Here is a 26,426-nt window from a genome sequence, read left to right on the forward strand (position 1 = left end):
GTTTTGAGATAAAATAACGGAGTACTAACAATACAAACTTTGCACTGAATTTTAAGAAAAGCTCTCATTCCTTTGAAAATGAACATGTTTGTGTACAGACACACACCCTGGGACAGTTAAGACCAAGGCTAAGAATCTCATGCTATTGCTTTGAAACACAACTTTATGTTCAGTTTAAGAATTCAGTGCAATTTATGGAAAATAAAACAACACAGCAAGTGTCCATCAACAGCCTGATACAATCTAACCTGCCTTAAGAAAATAAAACTTCACTGTTTTAGAAGAGATTATAACTTTTGGGATTGTTGCTACGTATTTGTTCTAAGAGCATCTTATTTAAAATCCTCCAAATTCGATCTGACTTTCATTCGCAACTTTCAAACAAAAAATTTAAAATTGCTTGAAGACAAGACACACCTTGAAAAAGCAGAGTTGTCAGTAATTGGTGGTGATGGTGGGAAAGGCGCAGAAAGAAAATTCCTCAATGTTAGAAAATCAACAAATGTTTCAGTCGAGGAAATATTAAAAGTTTAAAAGATGATGCTCAGCCAAATAACAGGCCAAGCATCTCTATTATTCCACAAACATAAAATAAAGGTACTTGAGCCAGATTCTGCAGAACAAGTTTCTATAATTTCCGAACACACGCAAGCCTGTCATAATTCTCTCTCTAGCCTTTCCAGCAGCCTTACAGTAGTTTCTTAACTTCTTAATAATTAAACCACTCAGAGGAAGCCCAAGACTTCACTGCAAAATATACTCTTCAGTGAAGGTGATAATGTAAGGTTAGAAATCACAGTTGCCTGAAATATATTTCTCTTTTCTCAACAAATGAGTCCAGTTCTACACTGAATGCTATTGTTCCAGTTGTTGAAATTTCAACAGAAATCTAAGTGGGTGAAATACTGAAAACTTGGTTAAAAAAGAAAAATAGATGAAGGTGGGAGGGGAGACACATCACAGGTGCCACCTCAGAAGAGCTTGCTTAGTAGGATAGTCAGATAAAGCTGGCTGAGAAGGCAGCCCCATGGTGGAGAAAGCTGATGGCTGTGTCTTGTGAGTCTTTCAAGCACACATCCTTATCCTCTGTAAGGATAATCCGAAGAGATCAGAAATACACAAACCTTTCACCCATAGTTAATTGAAGTATTTTTCTTCTCCCTTACCTTTCTTCTCACTTTATATTTAAGATACACACACATCAGAAGACACCTTTAAAAAGGCAAATTTAAAAGGGGCAGAATTGGATTTCAAGACAAGGAGGGCAGTGGAAGAGAATCCTTATGATTCTGAAATTCCAAACAAAAATATATAAACCTTTGAGCAATCTCCTGAGACACTGGAATGCCTTATGGGATAGATGTTGTCTATTTGGATGAATTTGAAAGGCATTCAAAATTACTTTTCATGGAATAAAAACCCTCAATGTAAAGTTAAATATAGAAATTCTCCTCTGCTTGTTTCACAACCAGCAATTCAAAGAAAGCACAACTTCTATAACCTATAACTGCAGGGGAAAGGAGAAAACTGCCTTTCACAGAAAACAAATAAATACTTCTTTTGTGATGAGTATTTTTGTGACTTTCAAGGTGCTTCCCAATGTCATGTTACATATTCTGTGTCAATTCTGTGAAAAATACTTTTGTCCTGTTTGGAATGATTTACTTGCATTATCCTTCACCTTCTTTCTGTCTATACATTTTCATAACAAATAAGCATAATTTAAATAACCACACCTCAGACATCAATATCATTAATTGGAAATAGGCACTTTAAGTTTAAAGGTAACTATTGTGAGCTGTCTAATATTTTAATGTGAACACCTACAGTTAAATTTTTTCACAAATTATCTGCTTCTCTAGGAATGATCTTTAAGAAGCCTCCCCCCACCTTTTATATCTTGTCACACAATTGGCTTCTTCTAGACTTTTCTAAATAGGATGGAACCCAGGTGGCTGACACTTAGTTCACTTTAAAATCAACATAAATTTTATTTTAGCAAAAGCTGTATTATCACTCAAATTAAAATTTTGTTCTCATGAAAAAGCATCATTATGATTTCCCTGAAATCAATTTCAAAAGTCGTGGGGGAAATTAAGTGTTTTAAGTACTGAGTTTTTCAATTACATATATATGTATATGTATATATAATTTCTTGGCTTCTAATAAGAAAGAAACAATTGCCAAGTTCTCTTTTAAATTGTGATTTCCTCAAGCATTTGAGAAAAAAAACTTATCTAAAAATATCTTAGGATATAAACTCAACATCATGTTTGCAACCTTCAAAAATGAAGGTTTTTATATAATGGAAAATACTGAGAACAGTTAATGCTGTGAGCATTATACAACTTTTCCTGTTATTTCTAAAAATCTCTTCTGTAAAATAATGTCTCATCCAGATTTAAAGATTTTATTTTGCTTAAGAAGTCTACCCTTAAAAAAAACTGGTTAACCTGGTCTCTCTCATGCACATTGAGTCTTTATTTTTCAAGTCTACCTAAGATTAACTTATATCTCACATTTTCTTGGAGGGTCCAAATTTTATTTCAGATTCTTTACCATAGATGAGATTGCTTTCTTTAAAATTCATGTGTTCATGTATTTCTGACCACTTACAAAGTTTGTTAGATCTTTCTGAATTTAAAAGCAAAAACCAAACCAAAAATCAACTGCAATTTAACACAGAAAATAGACTTTCTTAAAAAGTACAGTTTGGAAAAAAAAAAAAAAGATAGCCTGTAATAAGAGAGATTATAGACTGTTTCTAAAGATAAAACTTCATATTTCCAGAGAATTCTGAAGTTCCAAGGATTCCAACTGAGGATGTTAGTGAGACTGTCACTAAATTGGATTAGAAATGGAGATAAATTCCACCAATATTTGAAGTAGAAGGGTTGGAGCTGTTAATATAGTTTCTGGTTACAAGTATATCATTTTGAAACAGGTCTTATGTGTTTACATTTTGGTGGGTACACTAAAGTTTCTGAAAGACAATGTCCTTTGTGTCTGTGTTTTTCCTGTGTGTTTGGAAAAAGATATTTTAAAACAGCAACACATTAAAAAAATTTTTTTGCTTTCTAGATTTTAATGCTTCCATGTTAACTTCTAAGAATCACGGACCATTTTATCCAAAAATGTGATTCAAAGTGATATATTTTTCTCTGCACGAATCATGACTCAATATGTAGGATGATTAGGCTACACAAGATAGGAAATTTGCTGGACAGCGCAGTAAAGTGGAAAAATATTAAGTTTAAGATGATATATGTTTTCAAAAAGAAAAACCGAGATGTGGAAATCAAACAAGTTCACAGGCAGATGTGAGAAATTAGGCAAGATAAATCCTTGCACCCACAAAAAACAAAGCTGTATTGTTAAAGTCCTATCCAAAGATGAGGGCTATCAGAAATTGAGATGTGGCTGAAGAGGGCAACATACTAAGACGAGACAAGAACACAAAAATGTTCCGCAGTACTAAGCAGGGCTCTTGTGGGCAATTAGGTAGCTGTCAATTTCACACAGCTTCTCCTTTAAGAACACATCACCCCAGCCCTTAACTATAGGCCTCTGTTCTCCAAGGGGACAGACTCCCTTCCCGCCACTGCGCCTGTGCACTGCGACCCTGCAGGCTGGCTCGCCCGCCACCCTATCACTGCCATGCTTCCACAGTGACTCAAGGTCTCCGATGCAGCGCACAGTGCAAACACAGCCAAGGAGCCTGCCAGGTCCATGACACGACGTTGGGCCGGGCTTCTGTTTTCTCTCTCCCACAGATGCTGCAGTTATTTTCAAAAACAGGGCCAGGCCAGCCCCTCACTCTCTCGATTTCCTGTGAAGATCCAGCCTAATGGCAGCAAGAGAGAAGCCCGGCTTCTGTCCCGAGTCGTGCCATAAATAGTATCTGATTACAGATGTCACCACTTAACATTTTCCTTTATGGTAAGGAAGAGGAAGGGCCCATTTCGAAAAGGAGGGGAAAAAAGTGAGTTGATGGAACAGATTGTGACAGATTTATTAGTATTTATCATGGTAAATATGTATTATGAAAACATATAAATGTATTTATCCAGTCATAATCACTCCAAAAGAAACCTTTTATTATCCCCAATTTTTTTCTGTCATAAAAATATTCATAGATATCGAAGTAAGTTTTAGAAGCATCTTTTTATGGGATAAATAGTCATAATTTTATTTGAGGACTGCAGATACAGAGATACAGATCTACTGGAGCAAAAGTGTTACAGTATCTAATACAGATCATCTTTTTAGATGAAACTGAAATATTTATTTTATTCAGTGATAAGGCATGTGGATTCTGTTATCAGTAATAAGCAATCCAATTCATACAACAAAGCTAATGTAAACTGAGCTAAACTGCTATTAAAAGAGGGCTGAGATTTGTTGAAGTAATGACAATAAACAGATGACTAGATTCTAAAATCAACCAAACTGCCTTCTTCTTGCTTAAAGCAGACAAAGAAGCAGCAAAACAAAATATTAAAATTACAAGGATAAAATTCTCATTTCAACTTGGTTTTCCTCCTTATCTTTCAAAAAGAGTTCTTTATGGAGCAAAATACCAAATATTCCTTAAGGACCATTAAAACATTTAGCTAACATAAATTCTCAAAGAAGAGGAAACCCTAAACTGACCATCAAAAGCCAAAAATTAAGTAATACAAATTTCCAATTACAGATTTATTGGGAAGCAAGGAAAGACACTATTATAGTTCTGAACATATGACAACATATCAGTAACACATAACTGTCTTAACAGCAAAGAAAAAACAATACCAGTAACATATTCTATAGTGGCCAGTTAGCTCTATGGAAAATACCTAAAAACTGACAATGAATTATGAGAAATTGTTGTTGACAATGATTAAGTGGATAGATAATATCTAATGCCATACCAAAGCACTCCTTAGAAACTCTGCAAATTTCTGCATAATTTATTTCAGCATTGAAAAAAATAAACTAAGTTAATTTGAATATACATAAACCGTGTACTATCACTTTAACTTTTGCGTTGCTTTTATAGACGAGTTTATTCTATCATTTTAAAATATTCAAAGGTCCACTTATTGTATTTCATATGGTCCGTGTTAGGTTCAGACATGTTTAAAATGTAAACAGCTCTGAGTACTGTATCATTTGAAGTTGTCATAAAAGCTATTAAAAGCTAAAGTTTCATCTACATTAAATCCACCACAAATTTGAAGCTTAAAATATGGTTATAAAAACCTGAGAGGATGTTAGTCAATTTCAAGACAACATAGAAACACAAGAATAAAACCACTCAGTATGTTTTTAAATGACTTACTGGTAGTCCAAAGTGACTATTTTATACACCATTGGCAGTTTTATTTACACAATATTATTCTATATTTATGGATAATTTTGTGATGCTTCTTCAACATTACTGAGTCTCTGATAATCAGCATACAAAATTTGTTTTTTCCCTGATAAGACTTATTTTGATATATTCACTTAATAATTTTTTGGATGAGCTGAACTGAAATCAAGTCAAATACACAGGTGTTTGGGTTAATCTAATCTTAGCACATTTGCAAAACCCATTATTCTTCTAATTTATTAAAAATGAAATAAAAACTAATATGCAAGCACTGATTGGTAATATTATTTTCAGAACTCTCAATATAATTTTATTTTAGAGTACAAGAACTTATGATAAGGCTCATTAGCATTCTTTTCAAAGAATACTAACGCTCTACAGAACACAACATTAAATTAAAACTATATATATATATACAGAAATTTATCATAGGAGGGAAGGAACAACAAAAAGCAGGAGAAAGTAAGGAGGAAACAGGGAAAGAAAAGAGAAACTCATATTTTGATTCTACATAAGGGGGAAATTACTAGAAATGGACAGATCTAAACAAAATTAAATTACCTATGAATTCAAATTTGAAAACATGTTTTCATATATATGAACATATATATATATATGGATTAAAAGTAAAACATCAAGTATTTAACTGTGATCACAACCAACTTTTGTTATGCTGGCAACTGGAGAGACCCCCAGCAACCCCGGCTCAAAGCTCCAGGTATTAAAAAGACCCAGAATGCTTTTGGTTCCAGCTGGATTCTCCTAGTTACCACCTGGTATTCCAGACACAAATGGCCACCGAGGCAGCTACCTTCCCAGCCTTTATTCAGTGCCCTCTCTAGAAAATAGAGACATTCTCCCTGCACTCTGGGCTGAAACCCATGTAAATTTTTCCTAAATCCTCTCCACAAATCTCCTTTCGCATGCAAATCCATAAATCATCATAATACCGACAAAGAATTTAACCAACACATGAAACTAATACTCATTCTCCTGAAAGCTCTGAGCAGGTAAAACTCCTGGAACTTCAGGCACCTTTTCAAGGCTCTCTTCAGAGCTTAAGCAGCTGAATATCAACACACCCACCCTGTCTTCCAGGATGTGCAATTAATCACTCCAACATGGGTCAGGTGGCTGGGGGTGCAGGTCACTGCTACCTCATCCACATTCTAGATAAAACACGCCGCTCTGGCGGATGGGACCTCATTTACTCCTATCTCCTTGGCATCAATACAGAGCCGAACAAAATAAACAATATACAAAAGCAGAAACGAGCAGTACTTACTGAAGATGGCAAACCTGGAGGGACTTTTCGAACTTTCTTTGTCTGAACCTCTGAAAGAAAATGAGGAGGCTGTGAGGTTCCCTGCGTGCCCATTCTCCTAACTCAGACAGATTACACCACGAAGCCATTTAGAGTCAACCAGATTTTCTTAAATCGTTACTTTAGCAAAATGTCACTATCGCTACCATCTTTTTCCTCTGGCAGAAATCAACGTCTGCCTCGTTCATAAAAATGAAGAGATTTAACTTTTTAATGCTTTGGTTTTTAAAAGAGGTTCCTTAGCTGGGCGGCCAAGAGAAAACAAGAAATAAGCATACACCAAAATAGTTCTCCTGCTACTGTAAGTTGTTAACATACCCACTCAACATATTACTAGCGGGGGGAGGCGGGTGATCATGAGCCCGAAGATTGAGCACAATTTTATGGGGCTTTTTTTTTGGGGGGGGGTGGAGTGAGGATAGGTTGAAAGGATGGTATTAAGAAAGAAAGGAAAAGAAAGAAAAAGATTACTAATAATCACTCAGGCATTTAAAGAGAGGAATACCTTACCCAGGGCACTACCGTGAAGAGGCCTCCTTCGGGGGTTATTGCTAGAATATTGATAATACTGGGAACCAGGTTTGGTGGGCGAAAGGGTTCCTGGGTTGCCCATATCCATGTCACCTCCAAGGAGACTCTGCTAAAAGGTTAAAAAGGAAAAACAAACATATAAGGTTCAGTTTTGACATTTGCCACCCCCCTCACCAACTGATTGTTAGTACTTAAACCAATGCAATAAAGGAAACAGCATCTGCTAAAGCTGAAACAATTAAAACCCAACCCAGCAGAAAGGAAAAGAAAAGCCGTCTAAGAAGCTACTCCGAATTTGTGAATTTTTAGTTCTTTAACTTTGGAGAAGAAGGTAGACGGTGATGCTTGTTAAAAAAGATTTTCACCTTTTAAGACGACTGACATGGTCACCTTGTAAGTAAAGGGCATTTATGTCAGGTTAGAATTTTCCTGATCTAGAGTTAGGTTCATATCTGGGAACGAGTCATGTCCTTCCCTGAACAAGAACCAGGGAGAATCTGATTTTTCGGACGCATACAACTTCCCCCCACTGCTCACACTGGGGGAAGAGTATAGATGCTCACATCCACTGGGAACCCTGCCTCTCTGCGAGACCCTCCATGAATTCACACCGCACCCCTAGAAGACAGAATGCCATCTGAACCAGGAGGAAATTCAAAATGCTCACACTGACTTCCAAAATCATAGGAAAAGTAGGCATCCTAAACCAACAGGAACACATTAAAGGACTTCAATACCCTCTTGAGGACTATCAGAAACTAAAACACATCCCCACAGATTAAACGTTTACCTGAACACTAGAAAACTTTCCCAAATATCATTAACTTATCATGGTGTGACAAATCACTAAACTTCCGAAAATGATGACATACGAAAACTTAAATAATATGACAGTCTCTAAAAACTACATAGAAACTTACCCATAATATATAAATCGCCTGATTATACTCTGCATTGAACACATTGTTCTTTTAATTATTCGGATATGCAAGAAAACCAGTGTAGATACTACCATTTATATTAAGAACAAATTTACTATTAAATAAAGAAATTTTAAAATTAAGTACTAAAAAATCTAACTTTATCGTTACTTGTAATCAACTTTTACTGACTGAACTAATTACTGTCCTTGATAAAGTACAGAATGTGTTTTCCCTAATCTAAATTCTAATCATCATGTCACTCACAACAGACTTAGAGATGCTTCACTAACACACTATTCACATGCAAAATACTCTAAATAGGCCAATTATGACTCTGCCCCTGTTCCCCGGTTAACCCGCTGAGAACTGAAAAATTTCACAAGGCAGTCACCAACTCAAACAAAGGGTCCTTGTTTTAAATTAAGACAGTCTTTTTGATTCCTAAATAGCTCAACAAAGTGGCATGTCTTCTGGTGAAAGCAGTTGGTCAAATATGACCCATAAGCTGGAAAATCAAAAATTCAAACATCCCCTCTCCACCACCATATAGCTTAAATATCATAAAGAGAATCCCTCTATTCTGAGGGATTTTTGTCAGTGCGGGAGGAGTAATATATAAAGGACTAATCAGCTACTGACAAGCTTGCCTTCACTGCTTCCAGTTTAAGACTTTTCCAGTTTAGGACACATAATAAACGATACTTTAAAATTTTGAGGATGAGATTTTAGGACAGAAGGGCATTTTGAGTAAAAACTCATTTCAAATATCTTAATATTTACCAAATACCTGAGATGACCAGATCATTTACCAGACAGAAATTTGACATTCGCATATTCAATTACTGCCTCTTCTGAATTTAGGAAAGAAAACAAAATGCAAGCCAATGACAAACTAAACTAGAGAGCTCTTTACAATAGTTTCCAATAAATCAGGAAACCAACACTGTAACATCAAAAATTTTTTAAATCACTTTAGGAGTGGCATTTAAAATTTTTAGAATATCAACCTGAAATTTCGCTCTTGATAAACAGATTTAAGTCCAAGTTTTCTTTGCAATTCCCATCAATAGAGCCGTAAATGATTTAAATCACAACCTCCTTACATTTTGGGAAATCTACAAATGAGCCTTCATTTCACTGGAAAGAGGAGTTTGAAGATGATCTTACTGGTAACTTCATAGTTTAGATAGCACCCTTATTTCTGCAATTTTCTTTTCCTGAAATTATACAAAATATCCCCCAAAGGGCTGAGCGGGTAGGTTGAAATGCTTGCTTGTCTTTTTAATGAGCTTAACCATTGCTTAATTCTTGTTGGTCCTAGTGGCAAAGGTTTTCCCTCTCAAGAAAGTAGATGCATTCAATAGGTCAACATAAAAACAAACAGGCCGGCTGTACTGTGGGCAGTATTCACAATAGAGCTGTGAAAAATATAAAATGATAACTAGATAGCTAACTGGCTGTAGCTGACCTCATTGTTGGTAATTTTAAAGAAAGCCATTTCATGGACCAGTTGTAAATAAATCAGGCCCCCAGCTCTTACATGACACGAACTATGTACCACGACACAGGACTGGGCAGACAGCACTGACAGACATTTGGTGGCTCCTGCTTTTTTTTTTTTTTTTGGACAAAGCACATTCCTGTTTCTTTCTTTTTAGATATGTTTGTTCCTTTTTCTTTTTCACTCAGACAATAGAATCATTCTTCTAAAGCATACAAAAATAAGCATTTCCTCACACTTAAGGGAGGCCCTAATCACCCCCCAAGGGAAAAATTAAGATAAAAATACGTGTGTTCTTATTGTAGAGGACATTTGTAAAATGAACAATGACCATTTACTATTGTTTGGCCTTTACGTCACGTACTTAACTCTCTTTAGCCATGAGAAAGATAAAAAAATTTTTTTCCATTGGATGGAAACCTGAGTTTGTGCATTTTAAAAACTTAATGCCATTCAACTACTCTGAGTAAGGTAAAATATTGCACAAAATGAATAAAGCATTCCTTTACATATGAATTTACCTAATGTATACATGTACATTTATCTGTGCATATACTTTTAATACATACATATATGCATATGTTATACATCTGAAGATAAATTTATACTTAACAAAAGTGCGAAAGCTTAAGTCTACTTTCAAAATGGGCAAATTCATCTTTGCCTTAAATAGGATTATAGAGGTTTTAGGTTTTTTGAATTGTGCAAGCTCATGCTCTGCGGTTACGCTGGGTCCCAGTAGAGAGCCGCCCTGGTCTGCCAGGAAACACTGGAAGCAAGATGTGGCATCTCGCAGAGCTAACCTGTAAATCTTAAAGCCAGAGTTGAGCATTTGTTTTAACTGCCTGAAAAGTGATGCGACCATCTCTTCCCCTTATTCGCTCCTTATTTTCGTCCAAAGACCAACCATTTTAAGAGTTAAAATACCCTAACCAAAGGATAAAATGTAGTGACTTAGTCAACCCAATTTAAACACTGACGGGGTGGGGGTGGGGGGGGCGGTTCATCCATCCTCTGCAATCAAAGACCCTGGGTCTGCAAAGACCCAGTCCCAACACAGCCACTCAAATGCCAAATGCAGCGATTCTGTAAGGAGCCTTTCAAAGAAAGTTTTTGTTTGTTTCACATCAGAGCTGGGTCTCCGACTATCTTTCTAGCACATTCTCAACCTTGCTCCCCACTGCCTTTGTGGGGAGCTTTTTTAACATCCTTGATAAACCACCAAACTTTGCTTATGCAACCAAGAAGACAAACCATGAATTAAAACGTGGGTAACAGAAAGGCAGCATATATCTCAAATTAGATTTATAACTGAATGGTAATCAAAAATAGAACTAACTGCTTCAAGCTTAAATTATCAACTTTTTTCTTGTTAAACTAAAATCATCTTGCACTGAACTATTATTTCATTTCAGTCAGCACTTTAAATGTAATGGGTGGGTGGTACATTTCTAAAAAGGAAGATTATATTTACCCTTAATTATAGATATGAGTGAGATCAGAGTATGATGAATGCTGATTTTTTGGCTTATAATTAATTCATCTAATAGGTGAATGACCTTGAATTTCAGAGTTGAAATCTGGAAGAGAGAGGAAAAAAAAAAAAAGTAGGAGGGGGAAAAAAAAATCTCTGGGGAAAATCAAAAGTGCCCCTGGTTTCTTAGGGCTTTTTCTGATTTTGCGTCACTCCCATTACGTTGTGATCCGATATCAGACACAACATCTTGGGGGGATGTTAGAGAACAGAGAAAAGCAGTCTCAGATGAAACCAGATTAAGCTCCTTTTCTGAACTATTGCCAAATGCTTGTGAGTCTAATTCATGTTTGGGTATTCTAGCACTGACACAGCCGCAATTCCAGTCTTTCTCACAAACCTAAGTGATGTGTAGTGGCTTTGTATGGTGAACTGACTCTTTATAGCCAGGAATTTTAGAAGGCTTTACGTTAATACGGAAACAAAATTCTGAAACACTCTAAAACTTACAAATGAGGGATGTATGTAGACGGATCTAATAGACTGAAGTGCCAAATGCAAAATTCACATTGAGAAAAATTATAAATTAGATTTTTTTAAAAGACTTGAAGGAAATTCACAACTGAGGTCATTTGTACACAGTTCATTCTGCACAGAATCGGGTTTCTGAAGACACTGCTGAATAAAGATTCCTAACAGCCATGGGGAAGTTTTTGCAAATCTCTGTCAAATAGCTGCTGCTGAATTTGCCATTTTGACCACAGAAGGGCCATTGCTGACTTTCTACAGTAGCAGGAGGGGGTGATAATTTTGCTGCTGTTGGCACTTACTCCGAAACCCAGAATATATCTCGCACCAAAGGGCAATGAAGAACACTGTATTTCCACCTGTCCATTTTTGAACTGCAAAGCTCAAAACTGAAGGTCAGGTTCTGGACAGCCTTTATTCCTCACACCTGAAGGTCTAGGAATGCACCTTTAGTAGTTTACTTTGATCTTGGTCTTATGCTTGGTTTCAACAAAAGAGGACTTGGGAAACTTAGAAAGGTAGGGTGGCAAGGACAACTTTTGTAATCATGGACTTAACATATTGCTATTGTGCTGGAGAGAAATGCAAATTATTGAAATTACTCTTTAGCAAAGATTTTCTTTAAAGGGCTTGGGTCGATGTTTGTCATTTCTACTTGAAAAGTATAATGCCCATTGTAACAAGTCAAAAGTTGAATCCAAACATTTTAGTTGAATCCAAACCTTGCAAGGAAAGATGGAGGACTTTGAGGTGAGACAGACAGGCTGAACTTTAGCTCAGAGGCATACAAGCAATGTGCCTGACGGTTATGTGACTGCTCTAAACCGTGTTTCCTCCTCTGTAAGAAGGGAATAATAAAAGTTCTATGACAGAATTATCAGGAGCAGATGAAACAACATATGCACAATGTCCAACTGAGTCAGAGTCCAGGACAGTTACTCTGCTTCCTCCAATTCATGGCCTCGTGTTACGATCCACCACTTATTATTTAAAAGATGCCTCAAAAGTTGTGAACGTCAGAGCTCCTACACCACTTTGAGATGAGAAGTATATACTGAGATAGTAATTTTGAAAAATCACTAGTAAAAACCTGAAGAAGAGTTAAATACGGTAGTCTACATAAACAGTGATGATAGCCTCATGGCCTAGAGCTGGCAACAAGAAATGGCTAGTTTTCTTCCATACTTAATAAAAAAAAACTGGCCAACAATCAATCTCGATAATTTCAGCTTAAGTGGCCATTTTCCTGGAACTGCCAAAAGGATTACGTCAACGGCTCATTTCATTTTGCTCTTTTGCAAGCACAAGCAAACAGCTTCAGTTAATACAACTATACGTGAGATCAAAACTAGTCACAATTAACCAATTGGGTATGCAAAAATAACAAATGTATTATATTTAGTAGAATTTGATAAATCATGTGATGTGTTCATTCAAATTCTTACCACTGCATTAGCCACTGAAAAATGACATTAAATACAGTTCAATTTTTGGTTTTCCCTTTGCAAGGCCAATTATAGGCACTAAATGGTATTATGTGGTATTTTTCAAATACAATTAAAAAAAATTCTTTGCTTCCCCCATGACATCCTCAAAAATAAATGAATGTACTTCATGGTTTTGGCTGGAAATTTGCATAACTCACAAAGAATTTAACTTGACCTTGATCAAAATTATTCTTTTTAGTAGTGATTATATATTACCAAACATTAAAAAAGAAACAGAATTCAAATGTATTGTCTTTTCCTATAAAAACACAATACCTTATATTTGAATGTTATATGATGCAAAGGTTGCCATGGTAACTATTACTTAATGTATAACAGTAATAGGTAAAAACTCCTGCATTTTGGTATGGAAATTACAACTGCCTAAGGGTTGACAAGATTTATGCATTCACCTGTTTGACTATCTCTCAAATTTTAAAAAATACATAATTTACTGTATACAATAAAGTGAGGTATTTCTTTGGGTTGTGAAATTCCATCCTGAAATCTCGGGTCATCTACTACATATTAAAAATAGAATTACATTTGTTAGTGAGAAAGTAGAAATTTGGCAAAAAGAAAACACGAAAGCAAGGAATAACCTACAGTATAAGTGGATTTGAAGAAATCTTACATAAACAATATAGAATTTAAGATAACTACCTGCTTTTCAGTTTATGCACTTTCTCAGTTCAGGAAGTTTATTTAATATATAATCTGATAAGTATGCTGTAATCACTACTTGCCTTAAAATGTTTCTCTTCAGCAATTTTGTTCCAAAGTAAAAATAGAACAAATCTGAATAAGACCTGTTAACATACTAGGGAATTAGCACCACTTCTCCTATAAATATAAACATGTGGCTATAATAAATGTGCTGAAAAGTATATGTGGCCAGGTTGCTATTTCAGTAAAATAAAGGAAGAGCGAACTGTCAGATGTCATTCTTCTTCATACTGGGTGGGAGAGGTTCCATTTCAAGGGTTGTTATAAATACCTTCCCCTCTAAGCAAGAGTCTATAAAACCAGTTTTCATGTAGAGACTGTTTTTCCAGAAGACGTGGGCCAGAATTCCATTCATCCGGCTCACTAACCAGCACCTCAAATAGGTGCTCAAGTAAAGTTCAGTAGCCAATGGTATGGGATTTGCTAAAATATTCTGATAACTATCTAAATCTTGTACGTAAGATGACAGCCTACTACTGCCTGACATGAGGAAATGGAGGTTATCTGGAGAAGCAGAAAATGCATAAAGAAATCTCTAAGTCATCATGAAATTAAGTCCTGACTATCCTTCCAGATTGCCACATGACCTCTTGCTTCAAGAGGGTCTGCATCCGATGTGCATTAACAGTTTCTCTCCTAAAAGTTCTCTTTCAGGAATATATGGCAAGAAGGTCAAATTAGTTTATATTAGTTAAACGAGGCAATGACTGATCCCTATTTTAACTCCCCATCGTGTCTCGTACTAAGGTCTGCCTTGGCAACGGCTCACTAAATATTGCAATGAACAGAGATGAATTGTTGCTACTGATCAAATCGAGGACTTAAATCTTACTGGGTTTTGTTGTTTTAGCATAAATCTATTCCATTAGTCATTCCTACTACTATTGCTGCTCATAATAATAAAAATAATAGTACTACTAGCAGAGCAGGGGGAGAAGGCAATGACAACCCACTCCAGTACTCTTGCCTGGAAAATCCCATGGACGGAGGAGCCTGGTGGGCTGCAGTCCATGGGGTCCTGAAGAGTCGGACACGACTGAGCGACTTCACTTCCACTGTTCACTTAAATGGCAACCCACTCCAGTGTTCTTGCCTGGAGAATCCCAGGGACAGGGGAGCCTGGTGGGCTGCCGTCTATGCGGTCGCACAGAGTCGGACACGACTGAAGTGACTTAGCAGCAGCAGCAGCAGAGGAGGAGGGATAAAGTAGGAGTTTGGGTTATCAGATTCACACTACTGTATGCAAATTAGATAAATAACAAGCTCCTACTGTATAGCACACACAACTGCATTCAATCTTGTAATAACCTAGAGTGGAAAAGAATCTGAAAAAGATAAACATATACACGCATAACTGAACCACTCTGCTGCACCCCTGAAACTGATAAAACACTGTAGACCAACCATACTTGAATACAAAGTTGTTCTGAAAAAAAAAAGGAACAGATACTAATAGTAGTAGAAACAGTCGTGGTAATAGCAGGAAGAGGGCAAGGAGGAGGAGGAACGTGGACTAAGGGGGCAGTCAGGGTAACAGGGACAGTAGCAGCAGCAGTTATCGAAACTGCTCCATGAGCCAGGAACAACTGCAGGTCCTTGGGTACGAACAAGTCAGAAGACAGTGTTCCTCTGGACACCCGGCGACACTCGGGGTGGAGATGTGGCCTCATCAGTGCCATGTGGCTGGCAGAGCCAGGATGGGAACCCAGTTAGGCTTGCCTGGGGCTTCCAGGGTAGGGGTCCAGCAGTTGAGAATCCATCTGCCAATGCAGGGCAGCTGGGTTTAATCCCTGCTCCGGGAGGATCCCACATGCCCAGGAAGGGCTGGACCCGTGAGCCACAGCTACTGAGCTTGCACGCCTAGAGCCCGTGCTCCGCGACAAGAGAAGCCACGGCAATCAGAAGCTTGCACACCACAACTAGAGGGCAGCCCACACTCGGCGCATCTAGAGAAAAGCCAGCACAGCAAAAAGGACCCAGCGCAGCCAAAAATGATAAATAAACAAATCTTAAAAAAAAAAAGAAAAAAAGCCTGTGCTTGGCCTCTACCCCACACACTGCCTCCCTCTGTTCTGCGTGCTCTCTTTCTCCTGCCCTCACCCCCATCAAGACCTTTCAGTTCATCTTACCAACAAATCTGATCTCTTAAACTTAGCCCAAAAGCTCCTCCAAACTCATTCCTGAAGGCAGGCCAGAGTATGAGTGCCATTTACCCCCTGCATAACCTTGAACAGTGTCTTCTGGAAAATGCTGCTGGTGTAATAATACTGCCTGTTGTAAGGGGCTTCCCTGGTGGCTTAGCAGTAAAGAATCCGCCTGTGGTGCAGGAGATGCAGGTTCAATCCCTGGGTCGGGAAGGTCCCCTGGAGGAGGGCATGGCAACCCAATCCAGCATTCTTGCCTGGAGAATCCCATGGACAGAGGAGCCTGGCGGGCTACAGTCCATGGGGTCCAAGAGTTGGACATGACTTAGTGACTAAATAACAACCTGTTTAAGAATTCACTTGGATAATTTAAAGTGCTTAGCAAATTCCTATCATTTCCTGAGCCTTAATTAATTGTATATATACAATTATATATATTAAGTATATATTATATAGTATATTAAAATATATATAATAAATGTTATATAAAAATATTCTACTTTATATAAGTATAATATATAGTATAACATAATCATTTAAGTTAAAATGTGATATATTATTATACACAAGCAATACACATACCTATCATTCATATTTATACAAAGAGAGTGAGGCCATAAAACAGCACACCCTCTTGAACAACTGAAATCTCAGTTCTTCCGAGATCACCCACTGCCCTTGCTCTTCCACAGCCTCTTGTCTTAAATCTTGATTTTAATTTCTTGTCTTTGATCTCAATTTCCATAGTGTGGTCCACCCTCTTCTCTAACAAGGCTCAAACGCTTTTTGTTTCTCGTCATTTCTCTCCTCCCCAGTCTTCCCTCATTTTTTCCCTCTCGAATTTCAGTCCTCCTCCTTCTGGATGTTTGCTCCCACTTCCTCTGAAAAAATTCACCCGCTGTGACATTATCAATGGCAAGTAGTGTTTATGCATCTGACTTCTTCCTTCCACTCTGGGGGTTCCTCAAGGGCAGAAAGTGAGCCTCAATCATCTTTGTATTTCTGGCATCTAGCACAATAGGCTGGGGTACATAGTACATCCTCAGTAGGTGCCAATCAGATTAAATAAGTCATCCATTACTTAAATACTGAAGCAAAGCAAGTACTACACACTTTGCTTACATGACTTCAGAAGTTCCCACCATGAACATAACTTCTCTCTCTCTAACCTAGGAGACATATAACTCCTATATATTCAGTCTTGTCCTTAACTTTTCTCCTGTGCCTCTGAACTGCCTTTATGAGTACCACCACCCTCATGAGTGCTTCATAAAAAAACTGAAATTTAATACGCAAAGGGCCCTTAATATGCAAAGGGCTCAACACAGCTTTTCCACAAAACCTCCAATACTTCCTAACTGCTCTCTCAGTCCTTCAAAATGTATTTGAAGTGTCAGAATTTGTAAAGTCTCTGAAGAAATCAGTTGTATGTTCATCTAAACACATACATGAAGGTTTACATTTTTTAAAATCTGTGATTGATTTGGTTGAAAAATGGCTTGTCGTTGTTGTTTGGTCTCTCAGTCATGTCTAACTCTTTGTGATCCCGTGGACTGCAGCCCGCCAGGCTCCTCTGTCCATGGGATTCTCCAAGCAAGAACACTGGAGCAGGTTGCCATTTCCTTCTCCAGGGGACCTTCCCGACCCAAGATCAAATCTGAATCTCCTGCATTGTCAAGCAGATTCTTTACCACTTGGCCACCTGGGAAGCCCCTGAAAAATGGCCGGACTTCCTTAAACATGGCGAGTTGTCAAATACTTGACCCTTAAGGGCAGGTTCTAGAGGGAAACTGGAAGAGCTGGAATAATTCAGGTGCCTCCACGAGTTAGAGATTCTGTGATGCCACAGGGCTCTAGTAGAAAAGACACTGTAGGAGATGAGAACAAAGACACACAGAGAAAAAGAGGTATGGATTGGGGAGAGTTCTGAAGAGGATGGGTACTCTGGGGAACATACACAGGAAAGAAGCTGGGAGAACTTAAAACAGCTGGCTGAGAAATTCCTCTTCCTGAGTACGTAGCAAGTATATCTAAACATGATATTCAGCACTGGTATTCTAATTTTTGACCACAGATAGTAGGAGAGGTCAGACAGGGTCAGAAGTGAATAGATGTTCAATGTAGCCAGGGGAAATGAAAATGACCACAGAAATGGAGGCAGAACTAGAAACAAAAATAAGATAAGGCAGTGACTAAAGACCTGGGCTTCAACATGATGCAGTGTTTTGGTATATTTCTTCATAGAAAGTGACGTGACCTAATTAATCTCTCTTAGACTATCCATGCTGGAGAAGGAAACGGCAACCCACTCCAGTATTCTTGCCTGGAGAATTCCATGGACAGAGGAGCTTGGCAGACTACAATCTATGGGCTCGCAAAGAGTCGGACATGACTGAGTGACTAACACTTTCACTTGCCCCTCTATTAGACTATCCACGCACAATTTGTATGAGCTCTTCTGATTATATGAATTTCCCAGGATGGCAACACTAACTACTAAGAACAATATTCTAAGACAAAGATAACTAAATATATTCTTAAATGACCAGACAGTAAATATTTCAGTCTTTGCCGGCCATGTGATCTCTGTTCCGACTACTCATCTCTGCTGCTGTGGCACCAAATCAACCATACATGATATGTAACTGAACAGGTAACACTGTGTTCCAACAAAACTTTATTTGTAAGAAGTGGGTGTGAGCCAGATTGGCTCCAAGCCAGAGTTTGCGTATTCCTTTACTAAGATGAGGCTTCCCTGGAGGCCCAGAAGGTAAAGGCTCTGCCCACAATGTGGGAGACCCAGATTCGATCCCTGGGTTGGAAAGATCCCCTGGAGAAGGGAATGGCAATGCAAGTATTTACTAAGATAAAGGTATAGTACTTTGACAGGACACATTCTCAAAGCTTTAATTATTCTGCCATGATAAAAATGTCATGAAATGTTACGAGGCCTGCTTTCCACCTTACTCTCCTCATCCTAGCCCCACCCAGCAGGTTCACATACTTCTCTCAGAATTCAGCTTTCTAAAGCATGCATGCTCAGTTGCTCGTTCATGTCTGACTCTTTGGGACCTCATGGACTATAGTCCATCTGGCTCCTCTGTCCATGGGATTCTCCTGGCAAGAATAATGGAGTGGGCTGCCATTGCCATCTCCAGGGGATCTTCTCAACCCAGGGATCGAACCCACATCTCTGGCATCTCCTGCAATGGCAGGTGATTTTTTTTTTTTTCTTTTACTACTGGGAAGCTTCTAAAGCCCAGAGCATTTCTATTTTTCAGTAGAGAATCCTTCGGAGCTTGCAAATACGCATCCCATGACCCCCATGTCTAACTGAGCCCCAATCTACCTTTCAGTCTCTTTCCTCTTCCACACACCATTTGAGGTTGCCTCAGTCCTAGGTACTGGAGATACAGCCCATCCTCATCTGTATCTCCCTCTCAACTCAGCCTAAAGATTGCGAGAGTCACATGGAATCCGGGCCTTTTCCCACTGCTTCCTCTTGTCTTCTCAATTCTAGTCACTGCCAGCTCCAGAGCTTTAGGTCTGTTCAAAAACACGGCTCCTGGCCCTGACCTCTGAGCCACGCTAACGCTTCTCCACTGGAACAAAGACTCGTCTCTCTTTCAAAACCCCATTCACATCTCACTTGCGCCACACACTCTTCTTTAGGTAAACTAACCAGTCTCCCCTTCTTCAGTTTAGTCAACATTGACACATCCCACTTTAAAAACAGCCTGAAGAAAAAAAGGATATTTTAACACTAAGCAACCAACAAACTTCACAAAATTAGAACAGGGCTGGATTTTTAAACTTCCTGATAGTAATTATAGAGCGTGTGCACCCAGCTCTACTCCACTTTCTCTCCAAGGACGCAGAACTGGTGTCTATTTTATTATGTTTTCTCATAATTCTTCATTAGAAATATATTTAGATATTCAGCATATGACACTATCTGAACTAGTTCACAAGCCAGTTTCACAAAAATCATGACACGATTCAGCAGTACAAACATGCCTTAAAGACCAAGATCATCTCGTATAACAATTTTTCAAGGAACCAAATATCTTATTCATTTCACACAAATAACTTCACAGAAAAGTACATGCATAAAAATCATCTGATGACTCAAAATGAAACTGGACTGTAATGCAAATCCAAACAAACTGCTCAGTAGAGAAAAAATGGTGGTGGGGGAGGAGGGAGGAGACAGTATTCTAAAATGATTCTAAATTTCATCTGGAAAACTAAATGCATCATTATTATAACTAAGAAAACTTTTACTAAGAAGTAAGTTCAGAAAATTGACTATATATACATATACATATATATTTTAAAAACAATTTGGTACTGCTGCCCAAGGGACAGGCACAGCAATGAGGAAGAACGTATGGACAGTTTATGATAAATGTGTCATTTAAAAATCAACAAGGAAAGAAGCATTCAATACATGGTACCAAAAATTTGTCCAGCATTTGACAGAAAAAATTAGGTAGGTCTTTGCTTCATACTTTCCAAGTATTTCAATGCAAAGGATAAAACATAAAAGCAACAGAATAAAATAAAAACTTTAAAAATGTTAAAATAGAGAAGACGTTTGCTAGCTATGACATTAAATATAGAAAAACTGGATGTTAAAAAAAAAAAAACCTGGGAAACCTTTGCAACAAATAGTTCAAAGGACAAATAAAGACCCTTAGTAAATAAAAAGCTCTAGACAGTATTAAGAAAAAATGAAATCAGTTGGCAAAGAAGATGAACCATTCTTTTATAGAAAGAATAAATTTGAAATTTGGCAATAAATATGAAAAGATATTTGGCAATTTACAATAAGACAAATTTTCAGCTGCCAGTGAGGAAGTTCACTTTTATATATAGTTAATGAGAATGTAAATTGGTAGAAACTCTTTGGAAGGCAATTTAAAACATACAGCAAGATTTCAAAAGCTCATGACTTTGAAATTTCAATTTTAGAATTTTACCCTAAGGATCTAATTGGACAAGTGTACAAAAATATGTGGACATAGATGTCCATGGCAACTTTTTGTTTATGAACATTCAGAAAAACCTAGCTGTAGTTTTGTTAAATAAATGAAAACGTATGGAATGACATAGTAAATTTACATTTGAAGCAAAACTTGTTTTTAAAAAGTAGCACCTACTATGTACGATCAGTTATTCTAAAACGTATCTGCAGGTTTAACCATTCTCCACAATTTCTCCATAATTATTCAGTCAAATCATGATGTTTATTAGAGTATTTTGGCGAACTCTAGTGCTTACAAATGTTATAAATAACACGCTTGAGCAACTTCACAGGGCTCTGCAAAATAATTCTAGGTAGCAGGAAAAGGCAGGATCAAGATTATCTGCATTTCAGAAATCTTTTTTGAACTTTGTTTACAGCAAGATAAAGAATAATCTGATTACTTCCCTGCATCCACAGTTCAGGTGAAAGCTTCCACGGAGGTTTATCAGATAGATATTTGAGAGCTTTCTGTAGAAAATACTGAAAACAAACCTTTCAGTGTCAATACAGAAGGGACAAGATCATATGACTGATTTTCAAAAGTATGAAAGCTAAATCGAGTTTCATTTTCCCCGTCAGTTAGGACATTTTTTATAATTTACTAAGGCTTATGACCAAAATCTAGAGAAGAGCTTGCAATTAGCAAATGTGCAGAATCTCCTACTTTTCTAGGGTAGCTCCTTCGCAGCACCTGAATCACTTCCCACGGAAGCGCTGGTAAGTGCCTGCTGCGGTACAGCAAGGGCCACCTCGGGCTCCCAGGCGGCTCAGTGGGAAAGAACCCGCCTGCCAATGCAGGAGACACAGGAGACGTGGGCTCAATCCCTGGGTAGGGAAGAAGCCCTGGAGGAGGGCATGGCAACCCATTCCAGTGTTCTTGCCTGGAGAATCCCACGGACAGTGGAGCCTGGCGGCCTACAGTCCACGGGGCTGCAGAAAGTGGGACACAATTGTAGCGACTCAGCATGCAAGAACCGCCTCAGAGCGCCATGCACTCCATGCAGCACTGCAGCAAAATGCACTGGTAAGGGCTGCTTTTCTCACACAGAAGTCAGCTCTCCGGGGCTCCCCCAGAAACAGCAGGCCTCTCAACTAGGCAGGTGTTCAGAGACAAACAGGCTGAAGGGCTAAGCTTGTTTAGATGGGAGGTGCTACTTCTAAAATTGTTTAAACCAGTTTTTTTTTGTTTTTTTTTTTTTAAGCCACGTAGATAGGCCTTCTTTATTTAAAATTTCTAAATCTTACATAAACTTAAAGAAGCAAGTCATTTATTTGATGGGCTTAAAATCCTTTAACAATGATGTTTCCTGGATGTGTTGTCTGGCTTTTACTTTTTCCCTTCAGAAAAGGTAGATATTGACCCATTTATTTACTTACTGTTCATTTACAGGTCTACAATGCCTTGTCTTCGATTCTGATATTTCAAAAGTTCTGGAACATTCTATAGTTCTGCGACCTGAACTGATGTGAGGACATTCTATGATCCTTTTTTTTTTTAAATCCTACTATCTGTGACCACTCATGCATTTGCTATAGAAACAGTCATCTATGTCGTTACTGAATGTTGCACCAGAATCCATGGCAGGTTACATAGTAAATGTTACATGTACCATATTAACTTCCTAAAATGCAAAGAATTCCTGAACTCTGAGACATCATCTATGACTCCCAGGGTTCTAATTAAGGAACTGCGGCCAACAAAAGTTCCTTTAAATTGCCTGAGGTATGATTTGAAAAAAATTATTACAGCGATTATCTTATAGTTACTTTGGGGGCTCACTGTCAACACCTAAGCCTATTTAAAGTAAGTGGCTTTCACTACCGTGAGAACATGCACACCTAGCCTGCTCAAGTTAAGCATAAGGACTTGAACGTGTCCGATCTCTTACATGGACACAGTACAGATCTTTACTCATTGTTTGCTATGTGGTAACTTTATTTTTCTTGGAGAACATTATCATGTTCAGAACTACTAATCATATCTATAACAGTTTTGGTTGTTTTATTAACTACTTAACTGGCTCAGAGGGTAGAGAATCCGCCTGCAATGCAGGAGACCCAGGTTCCATCCCTGAGTTGGGAAGATCCCCTGTAGAAGAAATGGCAACCCACTCTGGTATTTTTGCCTGGAGAAGCCCATGGACAGAGGAGCATGGCAGGCTACAGTTCATGGGGACTGAGCAGACACGACTGAGCAACTAACACTTTCACTTTTACTTAAAGGGACATATTTAATTTTTACAGATATCTGAAGAAAGTTTTATGCACCCCCAAATAAAAACAGTTTAACCATCCAGGTTTCACTCATGTCATAGAGACAAAGATCCACTTCCCTCAGGACCTGACATGATCTTTGCTCTGAAATGGGTGTTCCACATTCACAGCCAAGCTTCTCAAAGGTTTGTTTTGTGTTTTTTAAAGCATACAGCTCTGAAATTGTCAGTGCAACTTGGGACAGGCATACAGCTGTGCGTTGTGTGAATATGTATATTTTTATATATACGTTTTTTGAGTATTTACATTTATCTATTTATTTGTAGGCTGTCCCTATTCAAACACCCACAAACCCAGCTGCCATCCTCCCGCCTTTTGCCAACACAGACAAGGCTCCTACAATTTCTATTCCTTTGCCTAAAATACCAATCCTGGCTAAAGGAGTTTGGGAAATGATGAGATATTTGAAGAACTCTTCATAGTTCAAACAAGTTTTAGGCTCCTACTGTTCTGCGTTTCACTCATAAAAGTTACTCCTTCAGTAAATATCATTATCACGTTACAGGAACTGTCTAAGCATTGAAGGTAGATCACAATGTAACATAAGGTTCATTTACAGATATGCAAGAAAATGTGAACAGATAAACAAGTTGGCAGAGTATAAACACTCACCTAGTGAAATAAGTTAGGTTTACAAGGCATTCTATACTTTCAGGCGGAAAAGAGATGCAAAATATGATAAAACTCTATAAAAATATGCAAAAGGGATGAATTATAGATGAGCACACTCCAAATAAGATCTAATAAAGAGAAGAAAGTTCATTAATTTAATTAAACTTGAGTATTTTATAACCGCCAATGAAATACTCATCAGTAGATCCTAAAACCAATAGGGATGGGAAACTTAGGATTCACTGATCAATCTAAGCATCATGAAAGAAAATGTCCAGATGTTATCTAAACCTTGACGTGAAGCAAAATGATGTATATAAGACAATCCTTCAGGGAAAAGTGGAATCTAGATCCAATGAAACCTTTAGATCCAACTACCAGTTTACAGGAAATGTGGAGAATAGAATAACATGATAAATGACACCACAAGGAAGCAATCAGCCAAGTCCAGATTTGGAACATGATACATGAAAAATGACTCAGTCAACAGTAAAAGCAGGAGGGATGGGAAAAGTTACAGAGTTTAAAAAGACTTACAGAGACATAATAACCACATGCAACGTGTGCACCTTGTTTGGATTTCAATTCAAACCCGCCAACTGTAAGAAAGACATTTGCGAGACAACGAAGGAATATCTCAGTATGCTATTAAAATATTATTCACAGCATTGCTAGCTGTAATACCAGCATGTGGCTATGAAAAGCAAAGGAGGGGGCTTATGTGCTAGAGACGCTCCTGAAATATTTATAGGTGAAATAATACACTATCTGGGATTTGCTTTAAAATATTTTAGAAGCATAAAGTGGAAGGGATGCTGTATAAAAAGATTCAGAAATGATGACATCTGTTTAAACCTGACGATGGCAGGGCACTTTCCAATTTTCTTTATTTTTTCCTGTATTTGAAAATCTCTGTAATAAAAAGTTCCAGGGGTTTAATATATCAATAAAACAAATTCTACATGTTTTTAAATGTAACAGGGGCGATTAAGACTCAGTGTGCCTTCTTTACAGCGGCAACGGGGTGAGTATCTACAGATTCCTCCAAGGTTTAGACTCCGTTCCTTCCTTAGAGTCCCAGAATTGTTAAATCTGACACAAAGCCCTGGGAGACACTAGACTAAAGGACCAGCAGCTGGTCAGAGAAAGAAGCAGACGTCCCAGCTGATCTGAGGACCGGTTCACAACTTTGTCCTTCTGTCCTGGTGCCTCGACGCTCCGCTCCTTGGCAAAGTGGAAGCGGAAGTGACTGGGGTCCAAGAACAGACAGGCAGAGCACGCAACCCTCACGAGGAAACACATCCCAGCAAGCACATAAAACACTCCACCTCGCACCCTCTCCTCTAGGCATCCGTGTGGCCCTCACACCTGCACAGGTGCTCACCGTGAAATTCTAAAATATTTAAATACTCTAATTTTGGCATTAAGGTTAAAAAAAAAAAAAAAAGGTATGAGGGAGCAAATGCCAACAGCTGGATTTTTTTTAAAGCTGACATAGATAAAAATGTATTCATTAAGTGTTTATAAAAGTCAAAATTCAGTCGTTCGCTAAACTGGGTTTATTTGGCTACTGTTCAAACATCAACCTGTCAATCTGCAGGAGAAAAAAAAAACAAAACTGCATTTTTAGCTCTCTGAACATCAAAGTTTTTTTTAGGCCTCCTGAAGTGGATCACGGCAACCATGTTGGTCCTCGCCCTGAGCTTGCGTCCTGTCCTGGTCATCCTGTGTCCTGGAAAACCAGGCTGACGGGTGGAGTGTGCCATCACTCAAGGACAAGAGCAAGCAAGTTCTGATCCCGATCCCAACTTTACGTTCTCAGAGCTAAGCATTCAATCAAATGAGAAAAACTGCAAAAAGCGTCAATTGATACTTGAGGAAGTCCTCTTTATTCAGCGCTAGCCTCTCACCATGCCCATCATTATCTCAAACAAGGATCGCAGGGCACTCTGAACATGCATGCAGTCCAAATGACAACAGTCCGGTGAACGCAGAGCTCAGAGATCTCATCGGGCCTCTACGAATGTGAAGAAGGGGAGGAGAAAATCTTGAGAGGCAGGAATATAATTTATCAATTTGCAGAAAGAGAAGATCAGCTAAAAACTGTGGATTGGGCAACAGAAATATTAACTAAAGACCAGTTACTAGGTAGGCAAATAATAAAGACAGCAGAAGAATTTTTTTAAAATGTAAGCATGTAAGGGCTAACCTGCAAAATGTTTTTTTCTTGCATGAATAATTTGAGATGCTTTGAAAAATGCTGTATACCTGTGTGGGGCTACCCTGGTAGCTCAGCAGTAAAGAATCTGCCTGCAATGAAGGAGCCGCAATAGACGTGCTTTCGATCCCTGGGTAGGAGACGACTCCCTGGAGGAGGACATGACAACCCTCTCCAGTGTCCTTGCCTGGAGAATCCCACGGACAGAGGAACCTGGCAAGCTACAGTCCATGGGGGTCACAAAGAGTCAGATACGACTGAATTGACTTAGCACGTATGCACACATAAACCTGTGGCAG

The 26,426-nt window shown here is 38.3% G+C and overlaps 1 protein-coding gene across 20 annotated transcripts in view; it reads right to left on the reverse strand.

Annotated features, from left to right (window-relative positions):
- The window catches only part of TCF4 (transcription factor 4), a 377,984-nt gene that overhangs the window by 130,275 nt on the left and 221,283 nt on the right, over positions 1-26,426 (reverse strand). For 11 of the 20 annotated variants that reach the window (XM_043888697.1, XM_043888708.1, XM_043888705.1 and 8 more), the window contains 2 exons: positions 7,191-7,320; positions 6,642-6,691 (listed from right to left, as the gene is read on the reverse strand). The exons of 3 other annotated variants lie outside the window; for them this stretch is intronic. In XM_043888697.1, coding sequence (XP_043744632.1) covers positions 6,642-6,691; positions 7,191-7,320 — 180 coding nt within the window. The remainder of the gene's footprint in view (positions 1-6,641; positions 6,692-7,190; positions 7,321-26,426) is intronic. 6 more of the 20 variants (XM_043888723.1, XM_043888707.1, XM_043888704.1 and 3 more) reach the window with 1 other exon arrangement.

The sequence above is a fragment of the Cervus elaphus genome, chromosome 27 (genome assembly GCF_910594005.1).
Source record: "Cervus elaphus chromosome 27, mCerEla1.1, whole genome shotgun sequence".
Classification (NCBI taxonomy): Eukaryota; Metazoa; Chordata; class Mammalia; order Artiodactyla; family Cervidae; genus Cervus; species Cervus elaphus.